General features: G+C 34.1%; 1 protein-coding gene across 1 annotated transcript in view; it reads right to left on the reverse strand.

Annotated features, from left to right (window-relative positions):
* The window catches only part of LOC123551182 (uncharacterized), a 34,719-nt gene extending 14,291 nt beyond the window's left edge, over window positions 1-20,428 (reverse strand). Inside the window, exons 1-4 of the mRNA XM_053540817.1 lie at window positions 19,994-20,428; window positions 17,688-17,810; window positions 16,640-17,029; window positions 3,101-3,233 (exon numbers count right to left, since the gene is read on the reverse strand). Coding sequence (XP_053396792.1) covers window positions 3,101-3,233; window positions 16,640-17,029; window positions 17,688-17,810; window positions 19,994-20,330 — 983 coding nt within the window. The 5' untranslated portion in view covers window positions 20,331-20,428. The remainder of the gene's footprint in view (window positions 1-3,100; window positions 3,234-16,639; window positions 17,030-17,687; window positions 17,811-19,993) is intronic.
* Between the last annotated feature and the right edge of the window lie 4,706 nt (window positions 20,429-25,134).

Here is a 25,134-nt window from a genome sequence, read left to right on the forward strand (position 1 = left end):
ACCTTGATTCACAATTAATGATAAATTATTGGCATGGAGCGATTAATTATAATGCTACTTATATGAGGAAAAAAGCTGACACATCTTAGGCGTTGTTTTATTCTATTGCATGTTGTAGTTTAAACATTGAGCTATAATTGTTTAGCTGCTAAACTTACTAAATGAACTAAAGCTTTTTTTCACGAATAAAGTATTACTTCTACCATTTAACACATACATATTGTAAAAAGAACCATAACTCCAGTGAACATCACTGAACTGCAACGTTCCAACGCTATACACAGTCAGGCTTAGCACTGATTACTCCTGTAAAAGCTGGTGGAGTTCCAACCAGCGATATAAAAGTAGTAGCACAAACATCATAAAATTTGTCAAATTAACGCTCATAATTCCGATGAAAATAATTAAACTGGAACATGTCGATGATCTACACAACGACGCTTCATATTGATCATTCGTGGGGTTTGGTGAACTTCAGCCCAGTGGCATAGCAGTAGCAGTAGTGTAAACCTCGTAAAAAACAACAAATCAAGGGCCATATATCCGCTTAACTCATTCTGCTCTAAAGCGTTATCTCCACTTCTACCCTGCTGATATTTATCTTTCAGCCACCTAGGAGGCTGATAAGCCAATCTACCCTGAATACCGAGAGATGTTTTTAGAGATAACATTGATTTCGTAGTTTTTTGCTTCGGATATTGTTGTTAATTAGTGACATATGACATCAAATATGTGCTAATAAGTATGGAATTTGCACTCTTTGTAAGTAAACTGAAGTAGCTACGCAACAAAGTTAATTTCATGCAGCTTTGTAGTACAGTCATTTCAACAGACTGTTGAATTAAAGACACAAAACAAATGACCGTATTCTCTCATCAGATATTGTTTTGTCTAAACAACATGTATAAAATGCTAAATTTTATCATGCACATATTTAAACAACAAATATGAACAATTCTTAAAAATAATTTTATAAATACATATTATTGTCATTTTCTAACACTGGTTTTACTCATTTATACGCATCCAAGCAATCAAAACGCATACAAAAGTTATTTCTCATAAAAAATAGCGTATGTGTTTAGTATGAAGATGTAATAAAATGAATATTTTAGCTATTTTAGACAGAAACTATTGTGCTGAAAATGATATTATTTTGGGCTAATTTTCAGAAAACATGTACACGTACTTTATGAAAATTTGAATTTTGAAACAATTTTGTGGAGTTTCTAAAGTATCACAAACTAGCTGTCGAAATAATTGAGTTATTATTAACACTTTATTCTATAGATCAAGAGTCAGTCTCGAAGTTTAACAACACAATAAATAGATGAATAAATAAATAAATAAATAAACAAATAGATAGATACCAACGAAGATGTTTTTACTTTTTTATACGCACATGAGCATTGTTATATCGCATACGTAAGAATCAAAGATCTGGTGTGCATGAGTTGAAGATAGTTTAAGCTTACATGTAAAAGAAAATATTTAGTTCTTTTCTTTTCAATGATATAATCCACAATTCTACCAGTTTTGTTCAGGCAGTGTTGTGTGCGTTCACGGTCACGACGCAAAGATGTGACAATGTTCACGCGGTATGAACGTGTAAAATAATTCTAATGAAATTTTTGTTTTGCATTTCGGTATGATACTTTCACGTTATTTTTGTGCGGTAATTATGTACGTCTGTCTTTACTGAAGTGTATTTTTTATAGCAGTACCCGATCATTTATAATTCAATTTTTTCCGCACTCAAATGTTTAGAACCGTACTTATAAAGAATATACTCAACGCCCTTTATAGCTCCATAGCTATGTTTTTATATTTATCTCTGTTAAATTTTGACAGATTTAAATGAAATTCTGGCACAATGTTTAATGATAATTTTATTGTTATAAAACGTAAGAATGATAATAATGAGAATAAACTCAATTAGTCGTAAAAATGTTTGATCCCGCAGATGGCATTATTTGCCGCATAGCGACGAACGAAAAAGTATATACTTTTGGGTTGCATTATTTCAACTGTCATTTCTCAATGAATATTTGTTGGTATCTATTTATTTATTTATTCATTTTTTTAATGTTTCGATCATATAAAGAATCATCCGTAATTTTCAGGCTTCGAGAAATCACAAATTATAACTCGAACGACGTTCGCTTTTACAGCTTTTTTCAACGAAAGCATTTATTTTTTTCACAACATCCGGTTTTATTTATGTTTTAAAAATGTTACGCAACAAAAAAATTGATTGGTCCAATTGTTAGAAAGAACTAAAAGATTTTATTTAAGACCAATGAAATGTGACGACTGAATGCGTCATGCGGAATTCAGAGCTATTACTGTAAAGACGCATGTACGCGGCGTGCGGTTTCCAGATGTAGATAACTACACCGCCTAGAAGCGGCACGCGGTATTCAGATAACAATTGGTCGACGCATTAATGCGTCGCGCGGGCAGAATGAATTAATATCAAATAATGGGAACATGCCGACAATACACACAATAATACTTGGCACTGATCACTCCCATAAACTTTGGTGAACATCTGCCTAATGATATAAGAGAAATGGCCAAAACATAATAGTTTGTGTTTTTAATCAAGGACCATACCTATGCTGAAAATCATAAAACTAGCACATGCCGACGATATGCATAATGAGGCTTGGCCATTATGGCTTTTGTCAAGTTTGGTATAATTCCTCCTTGTGGTAGAGGAGCAATTGCGCAGATAAGATAAATTTTTAAAAAGATAGCAAAAAACAAGAACAATAACGAAAATGAAAATGCCTACAATATGCAAAACAAGGCTTGGTACTAGTTTCTCCTGTCAGGTTTGGTGAAAACCCGCGCAATTTAATCAGAGACGTGACCAAAAACATCATAAAATTTTATCAATCAAGGGCCATAGCTCCACTAAAAATAACCGAAACAGAACATGCTTGGAAATGATCACTCTCATAAAATTAGGTGTAAATCCACTTGGTGGTGTCGGAAGGTTACGTGTACAAACTTTGTGACATACAGACAGCCAGACAATACATGAGGAAGATATTATACAGCAACTAATCAAATTAAAATAAAAAAAGATACATACGCCTGACCGTCCAAAAGATTGTAGGAAGGTGATGCTACGGAAATATGTCCTTCGTCGTGTTGATGTTGAAATGTCTTTTCACTATGTCTTGTATCTGTTAGCTGCTTGTGGGTACTTACTGTTGAACGGGCACCTTTAACAGTTCGTAGAAATATAATGAAATAATCTTACTCTGCCAACTGTAGCAAGACTATTAGCTGCCTATGAGATATACTTTGAGAACTGGCATCTGACATGTTGCCTATTATACTAAAAGAAGTCCAGTCAAAAACATATTCGATATACATCAACATAAAAGTAGAAATACGAGGGTCATTCAATATATAATACGAACTATCAATTATCTCTGAAACCAGTCTTGATAATTTAACGAAACTAGGCCTAATAATCATTATTTTCCGTAAGGCCTTTGGCTTCGCATGTATACACTAGCATATCGTTTTGACATCGATTATGTTCCGCTTTAAAAAAAAAATCAAACACAACCGGAAGTGATAACCGGACGTTCTGGACAGGTGGCCATCATATTTGTTCTGGCGTTGAAGAATCAAAGCGTGTTCTGAATTATTGTGAATATTTCGTTATTTTTTTCAGTGGTAAGTATATATCATCGAAGAGGAGCATCTGAGGACGTAGTCCCAGAGTTATTAACTTTATTTATCAAGAATGAGCTCCGGACAAGACGACGTCTCGTCCTTAGATGGAAATGAAGACGAAAATAATAGAATGGAATTTATAGAAATGTCTTCCGAGGAAGAATTCTCTTCGACAAGGAAAAAACCCATGTCTGTTGATATTAAAAAGACTGGAAATAAATCTAAAAAGGACACCCCGAAAGAGAATATTCCGTTAAAACAAAATGCCAAAAATTCTAAACCAAAAGACAAGAAAAAGTCGAAAAACACAGAGAAGGTTTTTAGACCAAAATAACAATGAAACTTACTCTGCTGAAATTTTACCTAGTAGCAGTAATAGTCAAGTTGTATTGGACATTACAAAGTTTTCTGCTTCAGACATTAATAATTTGAGAGAAGTCTTGGGCATTGTACAGCCAGCTGATTATGATCCTGAGCCAGAAGCTCAAGGGTTTGATCCTTCATGGCCTCATGTACCAAATATACATGTTGAGGTAAACAGAGATGATATTTCAGATGGAGAAAGTCCACATATCCAGCAAGGTTTTTCTAACAAAGATATGGTTAATGCCTTTGTTGAAGAAGGTGAAATTGTTTATGATAAGATTGGAATTTTCCACGTTTAAAGACCCCAGAAAAAGGTAAACCTATTTCGTCATCACTAGCTAAAATGATATGATAAATGTGGCTTGCACTTCTTCTTGTGACATTGATTCTTTGATGGCAAAATATAAGGTGCCAGAGAACTGTGAAATGATACGCCCTCCTACCGTAAATCCAGAAATTTGAAAATAATGGATAAAAGATGTCAGGCTCAAGATAGATCCATGGTTGACACTCAGAATATTCTGTCAGCATGTATGAATCCGATAATGAAGTTGTGTGAGGATTTTAAACCTCAAATTCTTCAAAATATTGAGACAAAGGGATTATTTTCTGATGCATTAACACTAATTGGTCAAGTACAGTACAACCTTTCAGTACGTAGACGTTACATGATAAGACTTTCTTTACAAAAGAAATACCAAAGTTTGTGTAGTATTTCCACACCAGTTTCAACTCAGTTATTTGGCGACGATATTGCTAAGACTGTTAAATCTTGTGAATCCTCTATCAATCTAGGGAAAGATTATTATTACAGAGGCCAACCATATAGGCGCCGAGGCAGTGGAAGATTCCCTCGTAGGGCTGACTTTAGTGGAACTGGTAACAGTTACAGTGGTAACTTTGGAAATTCTCCTAGAAATCAGCCTTATCCTCCAAGAGGACAGTACAGGCATCCAGCTAAACTGAGTGGTTACAGAATTCCAAAAAAGACTGCAGCTGCCACTGCCCCAAACGACCAGAATTAACAAATAAAGTAAGTATGGTCGGTAATCTGAGATTTCACTTAGATTTTTGGAAAACTATCACTGAAGATAATGGGTTCTTAAAACTGTGTCTGGTTATTGTACTGATTTTGACAAACAGCCATATCAAGAAAAAAATCAGAAAGAAATTCCTTTTAATAAGGAACAATGGGATATTGTCATTTAAGAAGTTTTGACCTTACTAGAAAAAGATGCTATTATTCAGTCCACACATGAAAATGGAGAATTCATATCAATTATTTTCATTGTACCAAAACCCGATGGCAAATTTAGGCCAGTTATAAATCTAAGGTATTTGAATAAATTTGTACATTATGATTTTTTTAAACAAGAAACATTTAAAGTGGTTTTGGATTTGTTACAAGAAAATGATTTTTTAACTTCTGTTGATTTGAAAAATAGTTATTTCTCTATTCCCATGCACAAAGATTTTCAAAAATATTTGAAAATTTCATGGAATAACACCCTTTATCAATTTGTTTGTTTACCATTTTGAATTTCTTCAGCACCCATGATATTTACTGAAGTCCTAAAACCAGTTAATGCATGGTTTAGACAATAAAATATTAGATGTTTGTTTGTTTGTTTTGGGTTTAACGCCGTTTTTCAACAGTATTTCAGTCATGTAACGGCGGGCAGATAACCTAACCAGTTTTCCTGGATTCTGTACCAGTACAAACCTGTTCTCCGCATGTAACTGCCAACTTCCCCACATGAATCAGAGGTGGAGGACTAATGATTTCAGACACAATGTCGTTTATCAAATAGTCACGGAGAACATACGCCCCGCCCGAGGATCGAACTCACGACCCTGCGATCCGTAGACCAACGCTCTTACCTACTGAGCTAAGCGGGCGGGGTCGTATTATATTGAAGACTCATTAAATATGAATCAAGAAAAGGCTGTTTGTCAGGCTAATACTATGACTATTTTACAGACTTTGGAGAATCTGGGATATGAAGTCAATCGCAAGAAATCTGTTCTTGTTCCTACACAAAAGAATTGTATTTTTTGGCTTTATAATTGACTCAGTACAGAATATTTCTTACAGAAGAAAAGGCTAACAAAATTTACACAAATGCTAAAGCCTTGTTTGAAAAAAGAACAGTTTAAGTGCGGAGTTTAGCTTCTTTCATAGGGTTAGTTATAAATGCTTTTTATGCTGTTTTAGAAGCTCCAATGTTCTATAGAAATTTAGAAAGAGATATATAAGTTATTTGGTTTAGGACAAACAATGAATTATGATAACTTGGTGTCTTTATCAACCGAAGGTTTAAGTGAATTAAACTAGTGGTGTGAAAATGAATTAGGAAAAATGGGAAAAGAATCAGACCTTTTGCTATTGAAAGTACTTGCCGAACTGATGCAAGCACCTATGGCTGGGGAGTTGTAGATATATCAAGTAAAAATCATGCAAGTGGTAGGTGGACATCTGAGGAAGCAAGGCATAATATTAACTATTTAGAGTTATTAGCAATTTTTTATGCTTAACAGTCTTTATATAAGGGAAAACAAAATGTTCATTTGCACATTCAGTCAGACAATATCTGTGCTATCTCATATATCAGTGATATGGGTGGCATGTCATCAAAATCCACAGATCATCTTGCTAAAGATATATGGCAATGGTCTTTGGAAAGAAAAATATATATTTCTGCTTGTCATATACCTGGGAAACAAAATATTGTTGCCGATTTTTACTCGAGAAATTTTTCTGATTCAACAGAGTGGATGTTAAAACCAGAAATGTTTGCTAGGTTATGTAGACAGTTTTTTCATCCGAATGTAGATTTGTTCGCTTCAAGGTTAAACAAACAGGTTGACGATTTTGTTTCATGGTTCTAGAACCAGGTGCATTATATTACAATGCTTTCTCATTACATTGGGGTGAATATCATCCTTATATTTTTCCTCCATTTAATTTGGTAGGAAGAGTTATAAACAAGATAATTCAAGATGAAGTTTTCGATTTCATTCTAGTCATTCCATTTTGGAAATCACAACCGTGGTTCCCACTATATCTCAATAATATTTCGTCTTTCCCTGTCAGATTACCACGACACAAGGACCTGCTTTACCTACCGCACAATGGAGAACATCACCCATTAAACAGAAATCTAAGGATGGTCGCTGTGACAGTATCAGGAAAGAACTGTGTGGTCAAAGAATTTCGAGATCGGTTACAGATATCATTACTAGATCCTGGTGTTCAGGCACTAGGAAGCAATACCAATATGCATGGGAAAAGTGGCTTGTTTGGAACAATTTCAGGTTTTGCAATCCATTTAAGACGACTGAAGCTATAGTATTATAGTTTTTTTTCTTTCTTCATCAACTGGATAAGTCTTACTCGGTTATTAATACTCACAAAGCTATGCTTTTACAGACCTTGCCGTTTTGGTGTAAGGAGTGTGAATTTATATCCAGGAAAGGATTTATGAAAGGAATTTTCTTCCAGAAGCCACCAAGACCTAAATATTCTGTTACTTGGGATGTTTCATGTGTTATAAAATTTCTATCTTCATTGTATCCGTTGGAGGGCTTGTCCTTGAAAATGCTGACTTTTAAAGTGATAGCACTTATTGCTTTAGCTACAGCCCCAAGGGCGCAGACTTTAGTGTCCATGAGTTTAAATCATATGTTGAAGGAACAGAATTATGTTGTATTTCTTTTTCCATGTTTTCTTAAATGTTCCAAGCAGGGGAATAATTTTTCGCTGAAAGTTGAACACTATAGTGACGAGCGCATGTGTGCTATGCGTACTTTGCTACAGTATATAAAAGTTACTGAATCTGTAAGACTTACTAAACAGTTGTTTATATCTTATGTAACTGTCGCCGTATTTTGTATGGGTAGAGCTTTGGGTTGTATTTGGGACCCTGGGGTTGGTAGTAAGGATTAACAGATACGATCCTGTATGATATGATCCTGTAATTATATATACGCATTCGTACACACAAATCTAACCAATAATGAACAAAATACATACAATTACATCAATCGACCAATACAATGCAATGAAACACATATAAAGGTAACTATAACACATGTTTACCTGTAGTTATATAAATATACAATCACAAATAATGGATTTCATTTGATGGGGCACAAAATGGCATTGTTTACGTTTTGAATGATGGCGGAGAAAGCGGAGAGTGGTGTGATTGGTTATTGACGAGTGCAAAAGTTAATCGAACAAAATGGGATAAGTGACGGAGAGACTATCTAAAGCTCTAAATACGACTACATATTTTACTAATTAAACTATTTAGAATACACTATTCCTGCTATAAAACGGGTTCTTTTAGAATACGGAGACTTACAATTGACATATTGAAATATACATTTCACAAAAAGACCTATTAAACATAAAGATGCTAACAGGGACCAAAATGTACAAATCCACCCTACGACACAACTTTTAAGGCAGTTACATCTAGCACTATTGCTAGGTGGTTGATGGAATAGACTCTAATAAATTTCAAGCTCATTCCTTTAGATATGCTGCTGTATCAACAGCTTTTGACAAAGGATGTTCTTTGAAGAAAATTCTAGAGACTGCCGATTGGAGTTCAGATAAAAATTTTAAGAAATTTTATTATAGACATTCAGTTAAAAATAGTAAAATATCATTTACCAAGTCAGTATTTAAGTGACTACTTATTACATTACTGGGAGTTTTTCAGCTTTACTTTACTGTTTGTTTGAAAAAAGGACATAGAATACAAGTGTATTTCATGCGCACGTGTTGTTTAGTTGCCTTTAAAGATGCTAGTGTTCACATTCGAAGTAGAAGGCCTTACGGAAAATAATGACCCCTCATCCAAGCTTTAGTGAAGGACGAAGGGCATTATTGGAGTATGGCTAGAGGCCGAGCATGTATAGACCCCGCCAAATTTTTAAATATTTATATTTATATTCTTATATTGTAATGTCAGCCCACCCTTGACGACTGCGTCTTGTGCAACAAAACAAGGGCTTTAAATTATGATGGCCACCTGTTCAGAACTTCCGGTTATCACTTCCGGTTGTGTTTGATTTTTGTTTTTTTAAAAAAGCCGAACATAATCGATGTCAGATATGCTAGTGTATACATGCTCGGCCTCCGGCCATACTCCAATAATGCCCTTCATCCTTCACTAAAGCTTGGATGAGGGGTCATTTACGTCAGTTCCTTTTTTCAGGGAAATTAACGTCCATGACGTCATCAGAGCGCACCTTCCATTGACGTCACTCAAAACAACATGGACGCGGTAACTTCACAAGACCAACGTAGTTACATATAAATCGAGTGCCGCCGAAACAAGAGTGCCAGGGAATTTTTTATTGCCTTACAAGAAGCTTGCAGCGAATGCTCTCCTTCATATTCTCAAGTAGCGGGAAGGGTTATTGAATTTAAGAACGGCAGAATTACAGTAAAACAGACCAGCAGCATGCTGGACGGAATATCAGTGCAACGGACAGATACAATATAGAACAGGCGGGAGAACTGTTGGAAACAGACAGAAGACTTACATTTGAAGAAATAGCCCAGGAAGTGGACATTAGTGTTGGCTCTGTTCATTCGAGTTAACGAAAAAGCTTAAAAATGCACAGGGTTTCCGCACGGTGGGTGCCCCCTCTTCTGGCGTCAGAACAGGCAAAACGTCGCTTAACAATCGCTACAAACTTGCTTTCGCGCTTAAATGTAGAAGGATGGAACTTTCTAAATTTCAAAATTATAGCAATAGATAAGACGTGGATCTTACGAGCCGGAAATGAGACGACAATCAGTAGTGGCATACTCCGAACTCTCCCAGGCCAGCAAAGTTCCGTCGGGTTCAATGGAATATCAAGCAACTGATGATATTCGCGTATAATATTCGTGGAGTTGTGACAAGTCATAAGGTTCCGGTCGATCAAACTGTCAACGGTGCATACTACATGGAGTATATTAAAAATGCTTGAGACCAGCAATGCGTAAAAAGTGCCCAAAACTTTTAAAAGCCGGACCAATCATACTTCATGACAACGCAACCCCACACACCTCTCAGAGCGTAACATCAAAGACTGCGGATTTTGAGTGGGAAACGCTTGATAATCCATCATAATCACCTGACATTAGCCCCTGTGACTACGACTTATTCCCGAGGCTTAAACAGAATATGAGGGGAATTCAATTTGCTGACTTAAATGAGATTGAAACTGCCGTGGCCGAGTAGGTTAGGGTGTATGCTGTAGTTGCCTAGCAACGGGAATAGAAGACCTGCCGAAAAGGCGGAAGTCTGTCATTGACCACAAGGAATTTTCTTTGAAGGTTTATGACAAGGGTTGAACAATTAATATTGTAATTAAGAATTTATGTGATTGTTTGCATTATATATTGAATGACACTCGTAAATGACCTGTAAACGAAACAAAACCGGACAGTTGAAGTATTTGTAATGTGTAAAAAAGTTTATCTATCTTTATCTTTCCCGTTTTTTTTGCATTTCACATAAGTGTATCCAATCAATAAAGTGAATAAATTATGATATCAAAATAAAGTCATGATTTGAGAGTGGCATCACTTTCAAAAAGAATAATATTGAAAAATGAACTTATTATAACGAGTACATTATATAAGTATTATTGGGCGATTGAATTGACTTTTAATATATTAATATCTTAGCAACCTTGTTTCTGAAATATTATTATGAGAAAATTTATTATTAATATATAGATATCGCATGAATGTTTTGAGTATTTGAAAACTGTGTGTAGTCAATTGCATTTTGTTAGACGGCATGCATTAATGTCAATATTCTTTATCTCTAATCTTTCTCGAAATTTAGTATTAATGTGCATAATTGAACAAATTAGTATATTAACATGTTCAAGTCGTTTCTTAGTGCATTTTAAATACATTTATATGGAAAAAACAAGGATTGAAAATCTTCCCTTTTCTGACTAATATTTAACAATTTTATTGCGACAATGTTGGTGTAATATATGTACTATATAGTGTACAAGGAAATCCTAGATGAGATCGCGTTTGTTTACACTGTGATACACTACTTAGTTATTAATATGTATATACAAACACATTCAGTTTATCGTTAATGTTATCGAAAAGTCAAAAAGAGAAGATATTATGAACATTTTTATAGGCACGAATATACGAATATAACATAAACATATTTTCTGAAATAAATAGTACTGTTGTCACCCTCCCATATTAATGCTGAACTCCTACTCTAGTCATGGCGATTTACGGTTTTTCATTGGAAGATTTTATATAAACATCAAATGAGTTACAATCCTGCCAGATACATGTAAGAATAATCGGTATCTGTACATATATTATTTTTGTAAATAAAATGTTTCATAGGGCGAGACATCAAAAACACACCTGTTGTATAGCTAAATAAAATCACAGGAGAGCATGCTCCCTAGCGATGGTGCGTATTTTTCATTCCGGTCCAGCTACGCCCTTGATGATGTCATATACCAGCTACGCCCTTGATGATGTCATATACCAAACTGTTAAGCAATGTCTGAAGGTCACAAAATACATATCGCTGGTTAGAATTCCGCGACGTGATCAGTTTATGACTTGGACAAAATGGTGTCTAATTTTGTAAATATAACTTTGCCTATCTTACAATTAACCGCAAAATTAAACATTATATTTTTTTATACTCTGGAAGATTGTTTTGTCACTGTCATAACAATATTGAAGTCAATAAATAAAGGTTGTAAGATAATTAAAATATGTCTCTCCCCTCACATTTTTTTTCAACAGAGATTCATTGTGTTGCATATTGTGTTCCATGTCTAATACCATGATATTCCAGTACTGAAGTAGCTTTTTAGTTGTCTTTTAAACTGTTTGAAGGTGACATATACATGTCAATATCTATGTAATTGTTTCAATCTTGTTTAATGTAAGCAATCTGAGGGAGGAATAAGATTTTTCATGATAGTGATCACGATTGGGTGATAAAACATGTGCCATTGTCTTGAATTTTAATTAACTCTAGAAGAAATAAGGAGAAATAGGAGAAATAAAAACAAACGTGTATTGCCATGTTCACTTGCGTTATAACTTTCAAATATCATTTTTGTAACATGTTAGAAAAACGACCTCAACTGTTCTATGAAGGGAATTAGTCATAATAAACAACAAGGCGTAATGTACGAAAGACCGGTGGTGACATTTCAATTTCAAGAATTCACGATTTCTGAGTATGAATTCGTGAAGCAGAAATCATGAAGTATTTAAATGAAATCGAAAATTCTTGAAGTGGTATTTGTGAAATCATGAAATCGTGAATAATTGAATTCTTGAATTTTTGACATGAAATACGGAAATCGTGAATTCATGAAGTTGTGAAATATTGAATAATTGAAATATTGAATTAGCGAAATTCTGAAATATTGAAATCTTGAATAATTGAAATCGAGATTTTTTTGAAATTGTGAATTATTGAATAATTGAAATCTTGAATTATTGAATAATTGAAATCTTGAATTTGTGAAATTCTGAATTATTGAAATCCTGATTAATTGAAATCGAGAATTCTTGAAATTGTGAATTATTGAAATTTTGAATTATTGAAATATTGAAATATTGAATTTAGAAATCGCGAATTTAGAAATCGCGAATTATTGAACTTCAGGAATTTAAGAATTCACGGATTCATGAAATCAAGAACTCACGACTTTTGCGTGAAACTTGGAAAATGTGAATTATTGAATTTTAAGAATTCAAGATTTCGAGAATTCAGGATTTTTGAGTGAAATTTAGAAATTGTGAATTTGTGAACTGTTGAACTTCATGAATTCACGATTTCAAGTATTCACGATTTTTGCGTGATATTTGGAAATCGTGAATTATTGAACTTCACGATTTCAAGAACTCCCGATTTCAGGAATTCTCAATTTTTGCGTGAAATTTGGAAATCGTGAATTTGTGAAATCGTGAATTCTTGAATTTCAAGATTTCATGATTTCAAGAATTCACGAATTCAATATTTCACAATTTTTGCGTGACTTTTGGAAATCGTGAATTTGTGAACTATTGAACTTCAAAAATTAATGAATTCGCGATTTCAAGAATTCACGATGTTTGCGTGATACTTGGAAATCGTGTATTATAAAACTTCAAAATTTCACGATTTAAAGAATTCACGATTTCAGGAATTTACGATTTTTTGCGTGAAATTTGGAATTTGTGAATTTGTGAATTATTGAACATCAATAATTCAAGAATTCACAATTTCCAAATTTTAAGCAAAATGCGTAAATTTTTGAAATCGAGCTTTCATGAATTCTTGAAGTTCAATAATTCACAAATTTATTTCCAAATTTCAAATAAAAATCGTTTATTCTTGAATTTGTGAATTCTTCAAGTCGTGAATTCTTGAAGTTCAAGAATTCACGATTTCACAAATTCACAACTTCCAAATTTCACACAGAAGTCGTGAATTCTTGAAATCGTGAATTATTGAATTCTTGAAGTTCAATAATTCACAAATTCAAGATTTCCAAATTTCACGCAAAAAATTGTGAAATATTGAATTCGTGAATTCTCGAAATCGTGAAATCTTGAAGTTCAATAATTCACGATTTCCAAATTTCACGCAAAAATCGTGAATTCTTCAATTCTTGAAGTTCAATAATTCGCAAATTCATGATTTCTAAATTTCACGCAGAAATTGTGAAATATTGAATTCGTGAGTTCTTTAAATCTTAAAACCTTGAAGTTCAATAATTCGCGATTTCACAAATTCACGATTTCCAAATTTCACGCAAAAATTGTGATATATTGAATTCGTGAATTCATTTAATCGTAAAACCCTGAAGTTCAATAATTCGCGATTTCACAAATTCACGATTTCCAAATTTCACGCAAAAATTATGAAATATTGAATTTGTGAATTCTTTAAATCGTGAAATCTTGAAGTTCAATAATTCACATTTTACAAGTTTCACGCAAAAGTCGTGAAATCTTGAGTTCATGAATTCGTGAATTCTTGAAGTTCAATAATTCACATTTTACAAGTTTCACGCAAAAGTCGTGAAATCTTGAGTTCATGAATTCGTGAATTCCTGAAGTTCAATTATTCGCAATTTCCAAATTCAAATTTTTCAATTTTTCAATAATTCAATATATTTCAATAATTCTCTATTTCAAGAATTCTCGATTTCAATTATTCAGGATTTCAATAATTCAAAATTTCACAAATTCAACATTTCAGTTATTCAAGATTTCAATTATTAAATAATTCACAGCTTCATAAATTCACGATTTCCATATTTCATGTCAAAAATTCAAGAATTCAGTTATTCACGATTTCATGATTTCCTAATTCAATATTTCAATTTTTCAATAATTCACAATTTCAAGAATTCTCGATTTCTATTATTCAGAATTTCAATAATTCAGAATTTCACAATTACAACATTTTAATTATTCAATTTTTCAATAATTCACAACTTCATAAATTCACGATTTCTTTATTTTATGTCAAAAATTCAATTATTCACGATTTCATGATTTCAAGTATACCACGTCAAGAATTCTCGATTTCATTGGAATACTTCATGGTTTCTACTTCACGAATTCATACTCAGAAATCATGAATTCTTGTCACCACCGGTCTTTCGTAGTAATGTATTGCGAACTTGCTCAACATGTTTTTGATTATAGAGAACATTTACTGCATATTCTTAAGCTAATAAACTGAGCATTTGTTTCGGGAGTATCAACACGTATAATTTTTGTTTTGAAATAAACTCAGTAAACTTCGTCAGAACTAAAAATATTGACTATACAATAAACTTTAAAGATGTCTGTTACGGTTGTACGGGAAATACTAAAGAAAAAAGTTCTGTAAACTTTGTCGTTATTTTATGTACATTTTTTATTTTCATATATTATAGGAAGACAATACCAATTTTTGGACAATTTATTGACAATCTATATTCGCGTAAATCCGTGGAAAAAGAGAAAAAAAAAATAGCTCTAATGAAAGACAGATTAGGAAAACAGGATTCCAAAAGGCCAATTTTCTCTAACTGATTTGTAGTCACCTCTTAAATCCCTTTATCTAAACAAATCGAAAAACAGTTTTTAGGGCAATTGAGACGATCCCATACTTTAGCCATTTCTTGATATTTCTCCTCTGCTTCTTAAATATCAAAATGAAATATGATATAGTAGCTTGGTGGGTTTTAAAACAAGTTAAATATGGAGTTATATCACGATTTGTTTGCTTACTTTCTTTTTAAATGAATGGTGTACAAATAGCTGTCTCCAACCATGAGAATAAATTATTACAAACAGTGTTATCAAGAACCAAAAATTAACAATTTTATCAAGTTTAAAAGAGGTAGTAAGTACGTTTGATTGTAGATATTTTAGAGAGGTTGAAAATTGAATGCTTACAAGGAAGCACTACATTTAATTGTCGAGATATCCTTCTGATACAATATCTATATGAAATGCATAGTATTCATTTGAAATGAAAGATAAACGACTTGACAAAATAAATGCTGTTTTATCGTAACTGATAAGGTTGTCGTAAATTTAACATGTGAAAACGATTTATTTATATTTACTGGTTTTAATCATTAAAACAGAATAAAAAGGAGTGCACACTTTTGCAATCGAGTTTGCAAAATCGATTTCCAAGCGTTTTGCGTTTAAAGACCCCAGGTGGAAATACTGATAAGTCAAACCTGTGCTAAAGACCATCTCCGAATAAAAGCCACCTCATAAAGGCCAGCCACTACTTTCTTTTCCCATTGAAGAGATCACTTGTCAACCAAATTCACTATTCCCTTTTCGTTAAGATGGTCTTTACACATGCAGTGTCAATGTCAACCACTCTGTACCCTTTTGGATTTTGTTAAAAGTTTAGTGTGTTATGGACAACGCATTTGTCTAAATGTTTAGGACATTTAATATATGTATTGTTAGAATTATCAATGATATCACAAAAATGTCGAGGAGTTGTTATAAGTTTCGATTAGTATATAACTGTATATTGAGCGTTGAATAAGTAAAACCGAAATACGATCAATAAATAATGAGGTATCAAATAACTGTATTTATTATGAAATTATCAACATAACAAAATCGTACGTCACATATAGTTTCTTTTAGAAGTATGAAGCCTTTTTCATGTCAGCTTCTTAATAATTCCCTTTTAATAACTGTAATAGTTTGTGCAATGAAAATAAAACATTACAGGCAACAATATAAGATAATGTAACATTTGTCAAAGCCAATTAAAACGCATAATATTGCATGTGGCTTACACTGGCTGATTTTCTTTCCTGAAAGGTTAAGCTGATATAATATTTGGATTGCATCGATACGTCGACAGATTTTTATATCAAACAGAGATTTGGGTATATATGTAAATGTTGAACCAGAACGAACCATTCGGCAGCATCGAAACTAGTCTTATTAAGTAAATGTGCACCCTCATTTGTACTGCTAAGCGCAACAAGATATTAGTACTACACAAATAACTTAATAGTAGTATACACTCCTGTATCTTACCTCTGACTGATACTTTGATCACATTTATTGTAGTATCAGTAATGCCAAAGTTTGATTCCATGATAAAACTAGGTTTTGTGTAACCTGTTATGTCAACTGTATATTCTGCAGCCATAACGAACTCAAATAATGACAGCTGAAATTTGCCATACATATCGGTTAGATATTGACATGTCGTGGAATTTCCATTGCTCAGAGCCCTTTTTTTCTCGCCTTTAGGACCAACAGCTACCGAGTTACATGTAAGAATGGAAGGGACCTTCGCCGGTTGGCAGGAAGTTTCTCTAGTATTTCTTATCCTTTTAAAGCCTCTCGCACAGGTACATTCTCGTGTGAGTTCCTCGGAGCATTCGCCTGGCCAGCAGTAGTGACTGTTCCATGAGCACATACCTTTAATACACACATGTATTAAACATGATGGTAAATGATGATAAGGACAATCAATTGTGTGAAAACAACAGCCAGTATGCATGTGTTACCGCATGTCTGTGTATGATATATTCAGAACTTTTATTCATGATCATCTTGCCATGGAAAGTATTTGAAATTCATTGTAATATTATGAACAAAGTCATATACGTAGGACGCAAAATGCAGATGCTAAATTTGAAACTGTTTAAAGTACTTTCTCCCATTTGTATAATAGAAGCTCTATCTTATGATTAGGATTTTATATTGAAATACTTATACCAACCACCATATGCACATAATTTACGTATTACATTGGAACCTTCCTGAAAATGACAAGCATTGGATCAAATGGAAACGTCAAAATTTAGTGCGTTATTTTGTCAATAGAAGGAACACATTCCGGACTCATAAACTAACAGATTATTTCCGGTTTCCAGAGGGCACCTCTCAAGGCGTTCACGGTATGTATTATCTAAAAAGCTAACTTCAAAGACAATTTAAGGAAGTGGATACAGCATACTTCATTTCCATATGACAACCATTGGAAGTTTTCATTTTTATTGGTTGCGTTTAATCATTAAAAAGAGTTGATTAGTGTTTTCATATACTAACAGGCATTCAAATGCATATTACTTACGTTCACATTTTGTATCTGAATAAGTTCTTTTGTAAAATGTTTTGTCGTAGAAACATTCGTGACAGTTTACATTCGATGAAGAAGTGCAGTATCCCCTCTTGCAGTTCTCAATACTTGGACAAACTGAAACAACAGAATAATATTTTAGGGGCCTCCGTAACCGAGTAGTTAAGGCCGCTGATTTCAAATCACTTGTCCCTCTCCAAAGTGGTTTCGAGTCTCACTCAAGGTGTTGAATCCTTCATGTAAGGAAGTCATACAGCTGGCTTACGGAAGGTCGGTGGTTCTACCCAGGTTCCCACTCGTGATGAAATAATGCACATTGAACGTTGATTAAGTAAACCCGATATACGATCAATGAATAATGAGGTACCGAATGATTGCGTAGATTGTGTATAAATTAACATAACAAAAAAGTAGTACTTATTTAGCATGTTTCATGTCATCTCCTTAATAATTCTCTTTTGATAATAATTATTATAATAGATATTGCGATAAAAACAAAATATTGCAGATAACAGTATACGATAATGTTACAATTATGAAACCACCCCAACGTCCCCCCCAAAAAAACCACAAGATTACATGTAGATTATGCAGGCTGTTTTTGCTTTCCGAAATGTAAAGCTGACGTAACACATGCAACGTATGAAAAATCAAAAGAACAAAGTGACACAGCAGGGCGTTGCTTTGGAACGGCTGGTGAAAGAATAAATCAATTAAATCTACTGTACACTCACGCTCACTCTTAATCTCTGCAATGTTAAAATGTTACTGAACATTTTAAATAGATATTATTCTGATCTGGCGAATACATGATATACGTTGCAGAAATAAAAGGCAAGATATGTAAGTAATATCATATCTAATAGTAATATGAATCGAAGAAAAGTAATGACTCAAATAAGCATTGACCCAGTAGGCATTTCAAGAAACTGCTTGAAGGATCATCACCAAAACTGGTTTTTATCATCTTTGTCACGTCTTCTTTCAAGAAATTTCAAAAGGTTTCCTTTGATTGATTTAAGTGGTTGTCAGAAGACCTTTAAGCTACTACCTTTCAAGATGTTTGTTGTGTAGCATCCTTGAAAGTTCTTCTCTTAAATTTATACCAATTGTTTCGCTTTACAAATTAAACGGACCTTTTAAACGACCACTTCTCATGAACTACCTGAAGAATCGTCATCAAGCATTCTAGTAAGGTCCTCTCTGAAGTTTCTTATAACAAGAGAAAAAGTATCTGTGACCTTATAATAATAAATTGATATTTGATTGATTAAAAAATTATTAAATTGATTTATGGCCTATTTAAATTATTTAGTTTCTTTATAGATGTTACTGTTTGCTATAGTTTATCTTATTTCATTTTTATTCCAGTTTTAATATCTTGATTCTTCTGTTGATGCACATACACTCATTTTGTATAATTCCTCTGTGATCTGCTGAGATTAATTCAAATAGTTATTCAGTTTAAACAAATGACATTTTAGAGATGTTTTATAGATATTAAGCTAATAGAAAGCTATGTAAGTATGATTCAAGTTACTTATGTTAGGCTGCAGTTATTTTGAAGTTTCGCTGGTTGTTTTTGTTTGTTTGTTTTGGGTTTAACGCCGTTTTTCAACAGTATTTCAGTCAGTTAACCTGAACAGTGTTCCTAGATTCTGAACCAGTACAAACCTGTTCTCCGCAAGTAACTGCCAACTTCCCCACTTGATTCAGAGGTGGAGGACTAATGATTTCAGACACAATGTTGTTTATCAAATAGTCACGAAGAACATACGCCCCGCCCGAGGATCGAACTCACGACCCCGCGATCTGTAGACCAACGCTCTACCTACTGAGCTAAGCGGTCGGGCTCGCTGGTTGAAATGTTATGAACTTTCAAGACCACGCTAATGGAAGTAATTTTATATGTCCCTACCATTAAAATGGATGCGAGACATATATTGTTTACCCTGTCCGGGTGCATGTGCAGGCGTCTGTCTGTGTGTTCGCATAATCATGTTCGGCGTGTAACTTATTAGAGGGATGTTGGATTTTGAATAGCTTGACACAAATGACACCCATAACAAGACAAAGTAATTTTAAAAACAGTTACAATGTACCAAATGTGATTTTCAAGAAAAAAAGAAATAACCTGTATAACAAAGGGAAAAGTGTCACTTTCTCTGAATTTTTATTTCAGTATTTTTTCCCCAGTAACATGCATACTAAACAATTCAGTAAAATACTATTGAAATGTTAAACGCATACATTGGCCCTAGACAGTGTTTTATAGAAATCATGACAACAAAAGGACTTACGTTGTTCGCAACAAGTTCCATAATATACGTCAGGGCAAGTGCAATATCCTCTTTGTACAAAAGTACCTCCATTATAACAGTACGGATTGCAAACTGCAATTTCACGACCATCATTGACATATGTAGAGTGGCTTATCCTACAGTTATCAAGACATGCATCTATATCGTTCGCCAAACTGCTTTCACAACAGATCCATCTTAATCTACTTTGTAAACCACCACTGCATGTTCGGCTGCAACTTGACCAAGACTCCCACGGAAACCAGTTACATCTACCGATAGGGCAGGATCCAAATGAGAGGTGAATGAAAATTGACAGTACAAAATATTCCAGCATTTTTCTTCGTTATAAAAAGCAACAATCTATAGCCGAAGCTCAAATGAAACGAAGTAATATTACTTTAGATAATCACATTCTCCGATAACGTTGCAATACAGTCGGGCTATTTCTTAAATACTACAAAGTTAAGTAAGCTACCATAATTTATTATTAGGATTGCAGATATTGATAGTTTAAGGCTTTGATAAACGTCGGCAGATTGAAACTAAAAGAAATACAGTCGACATTGTATTAAGAGACCACCCAAGGGACTGCTAAGAAGTGGTCTCTTAATGGAATGGTCTCTTAATGAATTTCAGTCCAATGAAAAGGAAAGTTACTTTTAACTGTTAATGTAACTGTATTTATTATGAACATACATGTCTGGTTTTAAAATCTGTTTTAACATCGTGAACACTTTTCCAAGTCCACAAACCGTGAAATTTATGGCTAGATTGTTTGTCAGTTCGACTGATACAAAGGTTAATTGCATTCAGTCACGTGCAAAACGTACTCGCTAATTACACATATGAAGAAATGCCCAGTAGAATTTTGGTACCCGGTCGCTTAATAGATACTTTTGTCGAATATTTTACCTGTCGGGACTACATTTATGTGGTCGCTAGTCGTTTAATAAAAAAGTCGTTTAATGGAATGAATTTATATATTGAAAACGTTCGGGAGGGATTTTGACTGGTCGTTTAATACAAAAATCGCTTAATAGAGGTGGTCGCAAGTACGATGTCGACTGTACAGTCAATCTGTTTATAAAGACCATCCAAGGGAGAGCAAAAATGTGGTCTTATTTCACAGGTGGTCTTTCTTCACAGGTTACTATACAATGTAAAAGTTTAAAAGGTAAATGGATCTCCTGTTCTTCAGAACAATGTGGTCTCTTTTCACAGGTGGTCTTTAACACGGATTTAATTGTGTTCTTGAACACGTTAGTACACGAAACATTCTACTTCTGGTGTGAGATTTATCCAAATATTTATTTTGTAATAAATACCTACACTTCGCATAAATGATATATTAAAAAGTATTGAAATACCCTGGACGTATAAGTGTTAAAGCTTTAAAACATAAGTTTGAAATGTTAAGATGAATTAAGGTGTCTTTATTGGCTGAAATATGCACATGAAATGTGTTGCTAACTAATCCGTATGTCACCTTCACCGTATTAGCTTTTGCAGAACGGGAATCCCGTGCCATCGGGGAAAAAGAATAATGGCTACTAAACAGTTTTTAATAAGCAATGTCTGGAGGTCACAAAAAGACATGTTGCCAGTCTGAGTCCCGCGATTGGACCGATCTATGACGTCTTCAAAATGGCGACCAAGTCAGAAAATATAACTTTTGTATCTTAAAATTAACTTAATTTACACAGCAAAATTTAATATTATTAACTTTTTTTCATCCTGGAATATTTGTTGTTAATGTAATAATAATAATGAAATAAATACGCAATTACATGATGTGTAATAATCAAAATATATCTTATCTCACCTACTTTATTTTTACAGACTGAGTATTTTGTTGTTGAATATATTTGATTTGTAGTTTTGTATGTGCTATACCATCACAATTTACAAATACCATGATATTCCAATAGTGTTGTAGCTTCTGGTTTGTGCTTTTAACTATCTAAAGGTGTTGTATACATGACAATATCGATAATGTTGTTGCCTGTAATTGAACAAAACTCATTTTCTTCACTACATGAACATTATTCTGTACCAATTTGGCGTCCCATAATCGCATCGCGTTGAATTGCACAGTAGTTTTGGGCATCCATATTAATTTACAGTACTAATTAGTATGTGTTCCTGCAAATAAGCCGCTGTCTTTCCTTATCTTTAGTGTTTCATTTCCGGTTGTAAGGATTAATAGGTTTCATAGGGTCTCAACATTTTATGGAACAGTATTGGTGTTGGAGTCCATGGTTGCGATTGTAACTGTCTTTTTAGAATCTATTGGCAATTTTAGTCCAGTCTGTTGCAGACACTTTGCGAGAACACTTTTCATGATAGGTATAACGACTTGGTTGTGAAATATTTGCAATTGTTTGGGCTTCTGATTTCACTCTCGAATGTTCTGGTCATCTAACCCTAACCTTAACCTCAATATCAAATGTGATCTTAGACCAAAGCATTCTTTAGTTATTTAGCAAAAATAACATATCACTTTTGAAGAATTTTCATAACACTCCTTTAAAGGAAGTCTTGCTATCGCAAGTGTCTTTCTAGAAATCACAATTTGTAAACAGTAAAGAAAGCATGAAGACCTTTCACAATGTTTTTTGTTTAATATAGACACCCTGATTAGGTTACTGTATATTATTATTAGCTATCTGACTCTGCTGGGATACAACTCTTGAGTCGTCTACTCAAATATATAACCCGTGTAAAAAGTATTTCAGTTCTGTATTTCCTAATGTTGAATATTTAGTACACAGACTCCAACTTGTAAATGCTATTCGGTAGTTATAACCACGAACAGTTGCAGTAGATGTGTGGATGGTTTCGTACGTGTAAGTGTCGAGTACATAGTTTCTGTGACAAGGTGAGAACGCGACTGTATACGACATATTCAAATTGTCATTCTTGCGGAATGACTAAGAATCAACCAACGTAGAAAAGGCGCAATGAAATAGGTATGTATTTCCCAAAAATATCGTGATTACCCGCAGTTACTTTTCCTGTAAGTAAAAGGGCTGAGTATCATCTTTCCCTGTAGAATTCCCTGTTCACTCATACAGAAGGAATCGTGAAATATTCCACTTGTAAAAGCAGTTTTTGGAAGTGAAATAATCCGTTACATAATTTTGCTATTATACTAGTGTAATAAAGCTTTGACGTTGACGTAAACGTTTTAAGTATAAGAGACATTGGTTGAATTGACTTGGTCTTTGAAAGAAAGAAGAAATTTTGTGATGTATGATAAGCTTACATGTAGTAAAAAGAATATCACATTTGTGTCTTTTCATATTGAATTTATTAAACTCGTTAAATGGAATTGATTAAATGCTGACAGAGTCTCGCAGCTTATTATTTCATTCAACTGCTTTTATTAATCTGAATAAGAAAAGACGTAATATTCTCTATTTATCAACTTTCGATTCATTCCACTTTCCTTTAAAGATGTACTAAGCTCATCTTTTACATAAGCATTTCTTCATTAGATTTTGATTTAAATCTAAAAACATCAAACATCTTTGTTTTCGCTAAGCATATAAACTAACTGTGTGTGTTGCAATCACAATTTATTATGATCTATATAGTAACAGCCGTTTGTTCCAGACAAACGCTCAGGTATTTAGTGGCATTCATACCGTTTCTACTTGCACATTTATAAGTATGTGGTATCTAAACCTAGCACACTATACTCACAAATATATTTATTTCATAATTACTTAGATAATATGTGGAAATTGTTCATATATGAAATCAGGGCATTATATATCAGATATTTAAATTGTATAATGACGTTACTATGGTGGCTGATTTCTGCCATTTCGCGTTTTCGCCCCGCGACCCCGCGACCCCGCCAAGCGAAAACACGAGAATTAACAAGTTAAAATGGCGGGGGCGCGGGGCGAAAACACGCTATTTAGCGGGGGGGCGCGGAGCGAAAACCCCGATAATTAGCGGGGTCGCGGGGCGAAAAGTCGACATTTAGTAAACTCTGATGGCGCGGGCGCGGTGCGAAAATCGACGTTTGAAGAGCGCTAATTATCGTGTTTTCGCCCCGCGCCCTCCCCAAATTTAGTTATAATCTCGACTGTTCGCCCCGGACTCCGACAATTAGCGAGTTTTCGCTCCGCGCCCTCGCCACTGTAATGCTTAAATTTCGCTTTTCGCCCCGCGAGCTCGCTAATAAGCGGTTTGTCGCTCCGCGACCCCCCCATTTTATTTCTCTAATTTCGATCTTTCGCAGCGCGACTTTTGCATTTTCGTTTTGTAAGTGTTAGCATTGCAATTAATCTATGTGGCTGTTTGTGCCATTTCGACTTTTCGCACCGCGACTCGTCGAGCGGAAACACGAGGATTAAGATGGTTAAAATGGCGGGGACGCGGGGCGAAAACTCGCTGTTTAGCGGGGTCGCGGGGCGAAAAGTCGAGATTTAGTAACGGGAATGTCGAGGGCGCGGTGCGAAAAGACGAAGTTTAAGCAGCGCTAATCATCGTGTTTTCGCCCTGTCATCATTACACATCGATATGACGGGAGAGGGATGCATAGACAGGGTATAGACATAGGTGGATTTTAGAAAGGTAGGCATTCTACGAAATTTTTATTTATTTATTTTAGAGAAAATAAGGAAAATATAGCAACTTCAAGATTTCATATCCTGTACAGTATGTGTATCGTACGCTTTAAGTAATAACAATTTCTGTCTAGTTTTTTCATTGTGTTAAACCTAGATCTACATATAAAGGGAAAGTTCTAGACTAAAGATCTATAGTCAGTTTCTTGTTTTGTGTTTTCAAAATCAGTATGGACGATATTTGGACGAAATTGGACTGGGAGACGTTAAAAAATCTTTAAAAGAAATCGAGTAAGTTTTGTTTTTGGCCCCATTTCACCGACTGTACCGTTCGACACGCTTAGGACCTGACTTTTTACATTTAATGTTAGATTCACATGTCGCATTCTTATGGTGACAGGCATCTATTAGAAAATTAAAAACATTAGTATACATGATCTTGAAAAATAAAATATTAAATGAATATTGATGCAGTGGTATTTGGCACACAGTACTGGAGAATACAGGGGCATATCAAAATTAATCCATGTATTTAAAGTCGAGCCATGCAATTTGAAC

This window comes from Mercenaria mercenaria, chromosome 4, assembly GCF_021730395.1.
Source record: "Mercenaria mercenaria strain notata chromosome 4, MADL_Memer_1, whole genome shotgun sequence".
In the NCBI taxonomy this organism is placed as follows: Eukaryota; Metazoa; Mollusca; class Bivalvia; order Venerida; family Veneridae; genus Mercenaria; species Mercenaria mercenaria.